Source organism: Anoplopoma fimbria, chromosome 9, assembly GCF_027596085.1.
Source record: "Anoplopoma fimbria isolate UVic2021 breed Golden Eagle Sablefish chromosome 9, Afim_UVic_2022, whole genome shotgun sequence".
Taxonomy (NCBI): Eukaryota; Metazoa; Chordata; class Actinopteri; order Perciformes; family Anoplopomatidae; genus Anoplopoma; species Anoplopoma fimbria.
Genome location: NC_072457.1, coordinates 27,989,040 through 28,002,330, shown reverse-complemented (window position 1 = coordinate 28,002,330; position 13,291 = coordinate 27,989,040). Strand labels below are relative to the sequence as shown.

General features: G+C 41.6%; 1 protein-coding gene across 1 annotated transcript; it reads right to left on the bottom strand.

The window, feature by feature from the left end:
* Positions 1-3,178: 3,178 nt before the first annotated feature.
* On the bottom strand, positions 3,179-12,603 carry sec23b (SEC23 homolog B, coat complex II component). The gene is made up of 19 exons (XM_054603762.1): positions 12,420-12,603; positions 10,894-11,121; positions 10,438-10,495; positions 10,240-10,326; positions 9,565-9,801; positions 9,374-9,456; positions 9,115-9,259; positions 7,874-8,032; positions 7,549-7,664; positions 7,313-7,436; positions 7,076-7,156; positions 6,879-6,968; positions 6,521-6,627; positions 6,092-6,245; positions 5,848-5,925; positions 5,488-5,649; positions 5,240-5,326; positions 4,833-5,054; positions 3,179-4,223 (listed from the first exon to the last, which is right to left on the bottom strand). The coding sequence occupies exons 2-19, from the start codon at positions 11,112-11,114 to the stop codon at positions 4,134-4,136; spliced, it is 2,301 nt and encodes a 766-aa protein (XP_054459737.1). The 5' UTR covers positions 11,115-11,121; positions 12,420-12,603; the 3' UTR covers positions 3,179-4,133.
* Positions 12,604-13,291: the final 688 nt, after the last annotated feature.

Here is a 13,291-nt window from a genome sequence, read left to right as displayed (position 1 = left end):
AAAGGAAATCCTGCTCTGGTAAAAACAAACATAGGGCCACCCTGGTGCATGCTGGTCCTTTAGCTGCCTACTCCTATATTCATAACTGCAGGTGCCCACAGTGTTACCCAATTCATAAACATACCACCAAAGCAAAAAAGTAAGTATACTAAACAACAACAAAAAATGATGAAACTAAACGAATGAATATCAAAAGAAAAAGCTATCTTGATACCTCAATAAGAAAACATCTAGAATAATTAAACAATATTACTTATGAATAAAATAACTAAATACGTACATCAAATAAATAGCTCGTACACACAGGATTAAATCGTCCACTTCAAATACCACTTGTTCTTTATCACACAGGCTTATAGGCATACAAATAAGAAATGCAATTCGATTAGCTGCTCTGGTAATGGTTGGAAATGACCCAGGAGAAGACCCATTGTAATACTGCCAGCTGATACTGCCAGGTATTACATTTGGGAGTAATACCCGGCTTATTAAGTGGGTACGAAGTGCACCCGTCCGTCTACACATCTCACAGCTTCAACGGCTGCCCTGTGTCCTGAAATCCCCTCGCTTTTCTTGCCAACAGTTGCCAAGAGTCTTATTGAATATCAGTCAGAGCACCTGGCCTGCAGTAAACACTGCTCATGACTTCCTCCATGCTGGTGATCATTTGTGGCAATAACAAGAAGTTAAACACTGCTCTTAATTTAACACATTTAAAGTCCTATGCTACAGACGGTGTGTGGGGATCAATGTCATCCAACACATCCACCAAAGTTCAGTTCATCATTCTGTACAGTGCTGCATTGTGCACGATTATGATCATTTTATTTTTGATGATGCAGATGAACTCTCCCCCTCGCTCTGTGCTCCCTGACACAGCTATTGATCACTTTGGATCTATCTGGAATGGACTAAGACTAAACTCTTCACCTCTGTCTAAGAATCTAGGGTTTGATTTTTGATACAGAATTTTATTTTTTACATATTTTATTTTTATTTTTCCGCTCCATATTGCTAGATGTGCAAATAAACAACTTAGGCTTAATGTGGCAAACTTGTAAGCACAACACCGACATATTATTACCTTGCTTCTGCAGCTTAGTGACCAAAACAACATGTTATTGAAAGTTTAAAGTGAGACAATGTTACTTAACTTAACACCATCTTCCACTCACATATGAAAACTTAAATTAAAAAACAATTAAACATACCCTGGCTCATTTCTGCACACTCTCCTAATTTGGGCTGGTCGCAAATGGTGGCTAGTATTAGCTAAAGTTAGCAAACTATGGTATGCATTGGTGCGCCACTGACAATAGTGATTCAGTCTGCTGACTGGACAATCTTTTCTAATTATGCTAATGTTACTCAACGCCTTTGCATTCACCATCATCCATATATTTTCGATCCCTAACTCACATGATCTATACTATATTTAATCATGAGGTTGCTGTGGCTACTGGGTTCAACAGCTCAACTTATTGCTCCATAAAATAAAGAAACATGAGTCGGTCATAGTCACTGTAGCTGTCACATTGTGACCACAGCAGCTGCTGTTCAGGAAAGGTTACAGGTCTTGTTTTAAAGAGGCAATCCTTAACTTGTGCTGTGTCCAAAAATCAATTCAAACATGCAATTTTTTTTCAGAAATGTATGCATAGTTCATTTTTTTTCTGTTTCTATGATGGAGTTAAAGTGTAATGCAGTTTTCTAATACTGTAAATATGTAAATTGCAATACTTTTATTAGAGGGCCATATGCTGTTCTATTCTGTATAAAAAGTTAATACTCGTGACTTTTCTCTCCATGTTTCTTTGTCTCTACATTTAATTATGTGAAATCTGCAATATAAAGATGACTATAAACACTCCTATTATTAAAAGGAATGTTCTTTTTTTGTTTTATTTCATATCGAGGTGACTCTAAGCTCATACTTCTGTGGCTGTGAGCTTTCTTGGAATTTAAAACATTGTTCGTGTACTCAGAAACTAAATAATAATATACATTCAGACTCAAGTTTTAGCTCCTTTAATCTCAATAGAAAATAAACTGAACTATATGATTCATGGTAGGCATCATCCGATTACAGCATTGTGTATCATAGTTACATAAACATGCTATGACATTATTCCATATAGAAATCTTACATAAGATATCTGGGACAGAAACCGGAATGGATTTCTCTGGCTGCTGGACTAGAACTGATCTGTAAGGATTTGATAGGAGATAAAAGGCAACACATTTCCTTACAGCTTTGCCTAAGCCCGAGAATCTCATGGACATGAGCGTCATGAATGATCACTGTAGAAAATGTGAGAGACTTTTTAAAGAACTTTTGTTCCTCTGAACGTCATCAAACATGCCTCTGCATGCGTCAAGATGGACAAGAGCATAGACGCACGGATTAAAAATGAAGACATGATTGCTTTTCCTTTATGAGATAATTTCATATCCATGTATTCCATCACATCTCACAAGGCTGCACCGACCGAAACTGAAAAGAAATCCACAGACCTAAAAGGAGCTTTTGGCATTGTGCAGCAGTATCTATGTCAAAAGAGATTAAGTTGCATCTCTTTTTTACTTGGCCTTGAATACCTTTGGAGCATATGTGGCTTCAGAGTGCAACGTTGTAAGGCCTAAGCTTTTGATAGACACAGACTTCATTTGTATTTCAGTGGCAACTTCCGCTCTAAAGCTGCTAAGAGTAGAATTCAGATAGCCCCTAAGGATTAAGCTTCATAATCTGCCGTTCACTGATCCTCGAAATCATACTTTCTGGGTGCTCTGAAATCAGCTTACAGTGACAGTAGATGGTGTGCGTGAGTGGTTTTATGATTGGGATTGCGTTCCGTGGCGGCATTATGTACAGTAGCAACAAATGAAAAAAAGACAATTGTTGAGGCAGAGTGTCAGTTCCAATCTGCAGCGTGTGACGTGCCACCTACTGTTGCAGCAACATGTAGTGTGCAAATCAGAGATGCTAGACGGCAGGAGCGAGGCCTTTCCTTCTGCTGCACGTCAACTAACAGATGCCTGGTGTAAGAACTGAGCATCTCTGGTAACCTCTGTGACTTCCATGTGAAAATCCAGAAGAGGAGTTTCTACTTTCCTAAAATGCTTTGTGAATAGGACGTGCATGCTGGTGCAAGGACAGACGACACAGACAGAATCTGTTTCCTGCCGACGGGGCTTTATATGGATAGCATTAGGAATCCAGACAGGCTCTAAATCAAACTGTCCCTTTTATACAGACTTAACAGTATATTGAAGTTTGATTACAAAGACACTTAGGCAATCATCGGGTGCAAAATACCAGATGGTGGTGAGACGGGATGAGGGGACTGAACTATAGAGTGCCTTATAAAGTTAAAAATAGATTTCAATGTTCGTCATTGAAAACAGAGTCGATCACGGTTGAGTTGATGTGATTGACTTCAATTCCTCGGAACATTAATCCTCATTATTCAAAGGGAATTTTCTTGGAAAACACTTAAAAAAGGTATAATCCATGTAGGATTTTTAATCTATACGTCAATTAAACTGTGATTAGCAAGACATCGGACTGACGGCCGATGAGCATTTCTTCAGCATTAGAAGGTATCATCATGATTTATTAACGAGAAAATTCTAAGCATTTCATCTTTAGCTATAGACAAAGCAAGCACATAGGAGCATATTATTTAACAACACCTTTAACCAATCTTGATGCAGTAGGCATATATTTATAGGACAGACAAACAAAAATAAAACATAAGAAAGTATTATTAGTCTTATCATTCTGCATGTCAGAGGTAATATCAAATATAAAAGAGAAATAGAGGATTTGATATTGCTTACATGAGGACAGTCTTGAGTACTGGAGCGGTTTCTCATAAATAACAAGTTAATGAAAATGAGTAGAAATGTCTTGTTTTTTCATATTACGAATGTGCTGTTTCCGCCCTTTTTTATGTTCATTTGGTAGCATGGGTATGTGTCACACATGGCTCCAGAAAGGACACAACCAAACAAGCACATACAGTGGACTCTCTGGGTTTGACTCCTTTACAAAAAACAGGGGGAATTAAATGTTAATGGGTCCCAATGTCTTCACAGGAATGTCGGATCCCTTTGTGGTGGAATAGAGACGTCTACGCAGAGCTGGAAACTGCCAGTTTCTTCAAGTGGTCCATGAAGACCTGCAGGCTGACGTCATCAGTGAGGATCGGAGCGCCCGTCTCCTACAGAGGCACAGGAAGAAAAATGGGACACAAACAGAGGCTGAGTGATTTATGCAGACAGATCTTTTCATCACATAGTTCTTATCCCATGATCACTTTAGTAGAGCAACACTGGTTTATCCCTAATATTGGTTTATGCAGGACCTTTTTTTCTCTTGATAATCTCATTCTCGGACTGCTGTAGATGTATTCACAGTGTTTATATACAGCAGGGTATAGTTCTTAACTTTGGCAATAAGAGAGGGACGCTATTTTAAGCTTTCAATCTCCCACAGTAAAATTCGGAGGTTAGCAAATCCAAGACCTGTGTTTTTGACAGTTTGTCTCTAAAGTCCATACAATCATGGGGTTTTAAAGTCTTGATTTGGAGGCTACAAGTAAATGAGAAATTCCTGAAACTGTCATAAATTGTTGTTTTATACGGATATGTTATGAAAAGCGCTGTAGGAGGTTGTAAATAACTTCAGCCCACTAAAGCTGAATGCGGAGGAAGACAAATGAGTGAAAATCCGCTGACATCTTTAGAAAGGTCTGCTGAAAATGTTGTTGACCTCTAAAAGCAATCTTTTTTTCCCCCCTAGTATTTAGTAGTAGCTTATAATACAGTACCTGTCCCCAGGCGTAGAGGTTGTTGTGGGTCTGAGATGGGTTGACCTTAGAGAGCAGGAAGCGAGCCTGGGAGCCTCCGTGCTCCGTGTCGACGTAGCGCGGCATGGGGAAGCGCGCCTGCAGGATCTCCTGGGCGTCATCCAGAGGAGCCAGCAGCAGCTGTTTGAAGTTCTCGTACTCTGCCATTTCCTGGTAGCCGGCCTTACGCCACTGGGCTATGGTCTGGAAATAGAGAGGAAAATGCCAGCATTAAAGAACGCATTCTGTATCGGCTAATGTGTCGTTATCCTCCAGAAGGACATTTAAGAAATGCCCGACAGGTGGAGATTTTTGGAACTGAAGTGGAACTAATGGGGATTAATCAAATGTCGTGCTGCTGGAGAGCTAAATGAATAAAACCCTCTCACCTCTCCATGGTAGATAACCAGCTGGAAGAAAGTGTCCATCAGCAGGATCCGATCTGGTAGGATACTGCTGCTGTCCAGGAGGACGGGCTGTGAAGAAACATATGTCCAGAACACAGTTTGAAACGACTCAAGCACCACATAAATCAGCACTGACAGACATTTCTCATGAAGACATTCTGAAGCTTCTAGGAAAGGCCTGATGCCTCTAACGCCGATAGTAATGATGGTGTGGAGGGTGTGAGGCTGACCTCTGGTGGTCCATGGAAGGAGTATGAGTAGAGGATGGGCTGGACCATGATCAGGGACTGGGTCAAGTCCTGTCTGACAAAGTGGTGCCTGTAATATGATGACTCATCGGGGCTGTTGTTGAACACCTGCAGGAAGGGCGACCGCCGCAGGTGGAACATAAACTGCAGGTGGAGGAGAGGAAAAAGTTAGTTTTTCATATTTCCTAATGAAAGTAAATTGAAATTAAAACATTTTATTATTATTATTATAATTGATTCATATTTTAAATCAGATCTATAATGATGGTTATGAAAAATTATATTTTGTAATAATTGTTTGGGATTCAATTCCAGGCATTTCCACTAGGGGGACAGGTTTACCTGTGGGTAGAGGGACAGAGACTCTGACAGCTTGAAGGACGTAGGATCCTCTTTGTTGAACTGGCCGAACTTCTGACACTGAAAGCGAGGGAGACAAAACGCTGTTCAAACAAACCTTACATAACCAGACACATCCTACGTCAGCAATACCAGAATGACTTTCCATCACACAATCCAAACAATGCCAACTATGCATTGTTCGCATCACAGAGAGCAGGTAGGTAGGCGTGGGCGCGTCACTCACCAGGCGGATCAGCTGCCTGTCAAGCCAACGCAGGACATCTGGTCCCTCCTCCGACTCCGCCCTGAAGACGCCCAGGCGAGCCATGAGCACTGCGGCCGCCTCCTGGTCGAACGACGACTCGATGTGCTGAATTTGGGACTGTGCATCCGCCCAGCTTAGGTGGGGACAGAAAGAAAGGAAGGAAGAAAGAAAAAGGAAATAAGAGGAGAAGAGGGAGGAGAGCAGGAGAGGTGCCAGTGAGCATGGGTGTGGTGTGACTGACGCACATACACAGGTTTCTGAAGGCTTCATTATATTGTTAACGTGCACTTGTAGTTGCATAAAGTAAATATGGACAGTCTTTGCTGCAAATTCACCTAGCTTGTTAATAATAATAATAATAAAAATAATTTGCCAGGTTAACATGGATTGATGTTTATGGTGTCTTACTTCCTGGCGATGGTAGTGACCCGTATCCTCCTCTGGGTGTTGGAGTGCTGGTACTGGGTTACAAACTGGACGGCCCCTCTGCCACCCTGGGGGACTGGTGCATTGTGCTACACAAACACACACAAAACAGTAGAGACAGTAAGACCACTATTGTCAATCACTTCCCTCTTTCAATGAGCCCAACAAATGGCCTTTTAACAAAAAGGAAAACAGAAAAAGAAGCCATTGTTTCACTAAACAAAGCCGTCGTCACATCACAATTATTCACTTGTTTGATGGGATTAGCGACTGTACTTTAATCTGGCTAAAGTAATCCCATCAGAGCTCACAAGGTAAAGTTCAGGCAAGTTGTTTTTACCTGATTCACCACTTCGAAATAAATGCCCAAAGTGGTGGAGGGGTTGAGGCCGCACACTTTCCACTGGCTTGTGCCACCGATACCCATCTCCTACAGAAGACAGAGAGCATATTGTGATGGGTGCCAGTAAACAACAGCTCTCAGATTACAATTCAATTGTGGGAAGGACGGAATCTGAGTCCTGGGCAGCGACTCACAGTCTCTGAGACACAAGAGCCCTTGGAGTTGAGTGAGACACACGGTCCAATGGTCCCGCAGATCTTCACTTCCCTTGATGTCTATGGAGACAGAAAGAAACACAACATAAGTATGACGGTGCAGATCTATTTTGTGCTCCGAGAAGAATAATCACAATGTCTGAGTGATTGACACAAGCAAAAACACAGCAAACAATGATATTCATTAAGACCCCGATGACTAAATCACTTCTTTACCTTGACTTCCAGGACACCGCCGAAGGCCATGCGGAAATCTCCATTGTAGTCTTTGCTAAAGACTCTCTGGAAGGTCTGCTTGAACAGGGAGGTGTTGAAGGAGTCCCCCATAACAATGTGCCCCCTAAAAGAAATAAGAAATAATTATTATTTGTTTAAATCACACATCCCTAACAGTTTTAGAGATTTATATAATTCCACACCCTCTACCTATTAAACAGTAAGTGCTGACGTACCCGGTTAGATTAGATAAGCACTTCATTTCCAGCAGTCCCGTCTGATCCAGGGCGCAGGCGTAGATATCAATACAGTGGCCATTTACTGCTGAGCGGTTGGCCATGGCTTCATAGTACTATGCGATACAAAAAACAAGCAGACAAAAAACACAAAACGATGAATTAATGTCAGTGAACTATCGTAAGTACGGTGTGTACGAATGTATTTGACTTTATTGCTTATTTGGGTAAAAAAGTGAGTTGTAACAACAAAGGAAGATTCCACTCAAATACAAGTTCTGTTGCAAATGCCAAACCTTGCATAGGAGTTTATGCACTTGCTCACCTTGGTGGCTTTCTTCAAATGGCGAGCGTTGTCCTTCTGGATGTCATGCCAGGAACGGATGGGGGTTTTCAGCTCGTCGCCCACCACCATGCCTGGGCCTTGGGTGGGGGGCCCTCCGATGAACAGCATCACACGAGCCCCTGTGTTGGGGAAAGTACCCTGAGGATAAAGAGAGGAGGAATAAACAAACAGTCTTAAACAAGCTGCTAGCTTGACAAATCTGAGCATTAACACAAGCCATGTTTGTCATTTACCTACAATATGGTAATTTTGAGAAAGTGGCTTTGGAGGGAGGCCTGAGGGGAGGAACTGTCAGCATTGCTGATTTGGCAACTTTCTAGCTAGTCTAAGAGAGACTAAGAGCAAGTGTTGCTGGCTCCTATCAATGGAAAAAAGTTTGGATGACTTTTTTGGTTGGACTTTCTCTAGATTACCAACCCCAGCTTTAACTGAATGTATGCACAGAGAGTATCACAAGTCTGATTGAGTGCTTTTATGGAATCAGTTCCAGCAAAGGGCAGATCTCACAGCCAACACATCCAACTAGGTCCATAGTCCAGGAGTCCTGGCAAAGTCAGAGAAACAGACCTTTGGAAGTAGGCCTCATAGTCACAAAGCCACTGAAATCTGCTTTTAACATCTATATAAACAGTGATTCATTTATACAGGGACAAAGTGTACTCATTCACAGAGGACAATCAAATAAATAAGCCAACAAATGGTGGATGCTAACCAATTGCAGTTCTGCTTTATATGTAAAGAGACTCTTTCATCAAGTCAAACACCTCTTGATAAATCAGGGAATCTGGAGTGACTGAAAGAATCGAATGTATTCTAATCAAGCCTCGTCTCTTCCCTGCTGAAGGGTAGTACAGCGGGGAATGATCTGTTGCATCGGTTATACAACCATTCATATTAGCTGTTAGAGAGGAGAGGATAACGATGGTGAAGGCAAACAAGGACAAAGCTCACGTACTCTTCCTGCAGTAGATAGTCATCAGGCAGTGTGTTTGCCTTGCTGAACAGTTACATGTGGCACAATCATCTTGAAGAGGCCAAAGTTCAGGTGAGTGTGAAGAGGCTCTTTAAATAACTGCTAATTCATTTGGATGCAGAGCATCTGGTTTGCTTTGTATTTACATCTGTTAAACCAGCACATGTAAGACAATCATATTCTGGTATTATTTGTATCCACTTCGTGTACAATATTATCTGTATTTCTGCATGTGTGTTTACTTTACCTCCAGCAGGCCGACAGCCACAGTCAGTGCGACACCGGTTGAGCGAAGTGGTCGCTTGCCCTGAGGTACAGGCCAAGGGTCTCTCTGAAGCTCACCGAGCAAGTCAGTCAGATTCATATCGACTCTGTGTACAGGCTGAAGGAACCTGTATTTGAAGACAAACACACCTTAGGCCAAGAAAAGCTGGCAGTTTATTTCTTAACTTTTGGAAACAGCTAGCATTAACTGGCTAGAGATAAGTGTTAACGCTCCTCCATACCTGCAAGTAGCTGCAGCATCCTGAGGTGCCAGAGGGCGACCTTGTTGTGCTGATGCTGCCGGCTTTGTTAAACCCAGCATCTCCTGAAAGACACCAATAAAGAAAAACAATGATTACAGCTGGCTTTTAACACGTAAATCTCCTAAATCTGTCTCATATCTCAGTGTCCTCATTCCTAAGCCCCCACCAACCTGGATTTGCTTGGAGGAGAGGTCCTTGGTGCCCCTGAACACGTAGCTCTTGGCGATCCCCTCACAGCTGAGCTCGTGAACCTGAACCATGCGTCCGAATGTGATGAGGCCCACCAGGGCGTTGGGTGGCAGCAGGCTGAGTGACATCTGAAGGGACTCCTTGAGGGCCTGGAGGTCCTCTTCTTCCAAACATGTGTCCACCACATAGAGGAAGATCAGAGGGGCTGAGGGTCCACGCTGTAAAAAAAAAACGAGAGAGAGGAAAGTTACACTCTGCGGAAATCACAAGCTTTGTGTCCAAATACTTACACTAGCAGAGACACCCTCATATTACTTTTATAAACCATATGCAATATTCATGAAGCCACACTAGTAGTGAGGCCCTCATTGGTTGGAAAGCCAAGGATGTTTCTGTATAATATCAATAACTGTATGACTTAATATATCAAAACACAACATCATTATGACAAACTTCTTTTACTAATCTACCATATTAGCTGCACCTAATGAGTGTTGATCCCAGTGGCTAATTATAGGGCCTTTTTCTTTTTTGGGTGACACTGAACACATAGATTATTTGACCCACAACTAGCACACAACAGAGTACACCTAGAGTACATACAATCTCCTTCCATAGGGCTGAGGTCAGAGTGCAGACATGTACGTAGTATTTACCTGTACTATGTACTCAATGGTAGAAAACTGTGGCATGAGTTCAGCCGGCTGGTTCACGTCTGATATGCCTGCATAAGAGGGAGGGAACTGCAGGGACACAGAACCAGATTAACACATTTAATAAAGGAATGCAACGAATCCAAAACATCTGTCTTGCATTATACAAAACTGAAGTATGCTGTGAACGTCATAACTTACCGGGTTCCTCTGAAAGCAGAAGTTGCACGCCCATATTTTGGCTCTGAAGTCAACTTGACTGTGAAGGAGTGAGCAAAACAATTGTGTTAAGGATGCTATAATTGGCATAAGTGCAACTCTGACTGATAGTGGGCCACATATGTGCATTTACAACTCTTATGTGCCATACCTAGTACTTGCTGATTCATTGAAAGCTATTCATACAAAGCAGCAAATTCCCTGCAACCCATTTTCTTTTACTTAAGGAATATTTAAATGAAGGAATGTCAAGAACATAGCTGGAACTGGAAAGTTGCACAGATGGTTAAACACAATGCCCATGTAAAAAAAATAAGGCTGAAAAAATACCATATGTCAAAATATAGGTTGAATACTAAAATACTTGTTTTTGATAATATGCTGATAAAACAAACAGTTTAAATCTGTAAGCGGGGGCATTGCTTTCTTTTGACTCACCATAGTGGGTTGAGCACTGCCTTACAGTTGGCCCGGCTGCACAGTACTGGTTCGTACTGGACCGGTGGAAGGTCAGGTCTCTCCTTGAGTGGTGTGAAGAGACAGGAGACTGGGACCACTAGCCTGGTGGCTTCCAGCCGGCTGGAGGGCCAGAGGTTCCAGCTGAATCTCACGCCGTCCCTGTCCTCGTTCTGTTGGATGAACTCCTGGTAGGTCGCCATCACCGAGCTTCAGCAGAGAAAGAGCCCAATAGATCACAGTGAGGTTTGTTAGTCCAATAGAAGAACAGGATATAGTCCCTCTGACAACGGCAGCCTAAACAAGTGCCTGTGCTCCAGTGAGCCGCTCTTTATACAGGTGCTCCTTTCTCCTCCCATGCTCAAACAGGACGCAGATATTAAAGGGCATGACGCACAAACGGTGTCATAAGCAAACCTGACAAGCGTGTTTTAGCGCGATATAGAACAGTGAAGAGAAATCCCAGTAGTATTTTTAGGTTACACCTTTGTTGTCCAGGGTCAGTGAAGCGTTACGCCTTAAGAAAAGCGTCACAAGAAGTTCTGTTATAGCAACTGTTTACTCTGCCTCTTTCTCACCGCTGTCAGAGGAGCTTGGTATTTATAGAGCCACCCCACAAGCATTTCAGCAGGTTTACAAGGTGCATTTGATAAAACAAAAAACAAAGTTACAATCTTTTTTTTGTCAGCTGGGCACAAGATTTCAGAGAGTACAATATGATATGTAGGCCAGCCACCTGTGCACTAGGTAGGGCTCCAAATAACTATTGTCATTAAATATTTATCCAATTATTATTCCTCACTTAATTCATTATTGATGAATCATTTAAGCAAAAATGACAACTATTCCTTTATTACAGTTGATCTTCTTTACTCTGTCTTGAATATCTTTGTGGTTTGGACTATTGGTCGGACTAAACAACCTGAAAACATCACCCCACGTGGATAAATCAACAATAAACTTGTTGACTTAGTGAAATGTCAATTTACCTACATGCAATGTTTTTCTAATGGATGCTGAGCTTTGACTGGACATGTGTGATAAAGGGGAATGTGGGGCTGATTTACATTACATTACATTACAGTCATTTAGCAGACGCTTTTATCCAAAGAGACTTACAGTCAGTAGTATATTACATATCATTCACACATTCAGATGGAGGTAATGTTAGGTGTTTTCCCTTTAGCCCTTTCAAATTGTATTGAATCATTCCTAAAGAATCACTATCTGTGTTAGCTTTAATCAGATAGCACAGGCCACGTATCACAGCTGATGATCCACCAGGGAGGGAAAGACAGGTGAACAGGGCTGCTCACCTGAGACGAACACAGTAGGTGTCTAGTAGTAACGATGGTGTTGTAGAAACCACAGCAATGCAGCAGTGAACCTTACTGTTACCCATCTCTCTGTCAGGCTAACCCCAGAGAGCTAACGGAATGTAGCATTCACCCACTTCCGGTCCCCTGTGACTGGGCCTACTTGTGTGCAGAGTGAAGCGGATCTCTTACCTTGTTTATCAGGTTGGCCTCAACACCGGACACGAGCAGAAAGAGTAAAGGTTTGTTCAAAAATAAAAAATTACAGCATTTGCAGATGAACGCAGACGGGTGTACGGGACAGAAACACGACGGTGAGGAGGATCTCTCCCTACGAGCCGGCTCTAGCGCTTCACTAGAATGACGTGTTACTCCAAGTTCAGGCGTCTCCTATTGGCTGCTCTGTCGGTGACGTCGACAGGGCGTTCTATGCGAGGGGCAGCATGGGAAATGGGAAATGTAGTTTACTGGTATTATTATATTCCTTTATTATTATTCTTATATTCCTTACTATTGACAATAAATCCCTATACAACTACACAGACAATAAATACACATACTATACAACTACACAGACAATAAATACAGCTATACAACTACACAGACAATAAATACACATACTATACAACTACACAGACAATAAATACACATACTATACAACTACACAGACAATAAATACACATACTATACAACTACACAGACAATAAATACACATACTATACAACTACACAGACAATAAATACACATACTATACAACTACACAGACAATAAATACACATACTATACAACTACACAGACAATAAATACACATACTATACAATACAACTACACAGACAATAAATACACATACTATACAACTACACAGACAATAAATACACATACTATACAACTACACAGACAATAAATACACATACTATACAACAAAAAAAAAATATATATATATGCAACTGTGTGTCTACGGTCTACATTTTCTGCAACATGTGTCAACACATTTCAAAAATACATCATGTTGGGAGAGATATCGAAACCTGCAGGAAACCCTGGGTATTCCCACTTGCAATTTC

Excerpts from the sequence above, each read along its gene's own strand:
- sec23b (XM_054603762.1), bottom strand. The coding sequence starts at position 11,114 with ATGGCGACCTACCAGGAGTTCATCCAACAGAACGAGGACAGGGACGGC. Across the intron at positions 6,969-7,075 it reads GCTCTTGTGTCTCAGAGACT|GAGATGGGTATCGGTGGCAC; the intron begins GTGAGTCGCTGC and ends TGTCTTCTGTAG. Across the intron at positions 5,926-6,091 it reads ACAGGCAGCTGATCCGCCTG|TGTCAGAAGTTCGGCCAGTT; the intron begins GTGAGTGACGCG and ends CCTCGCTTTCAG.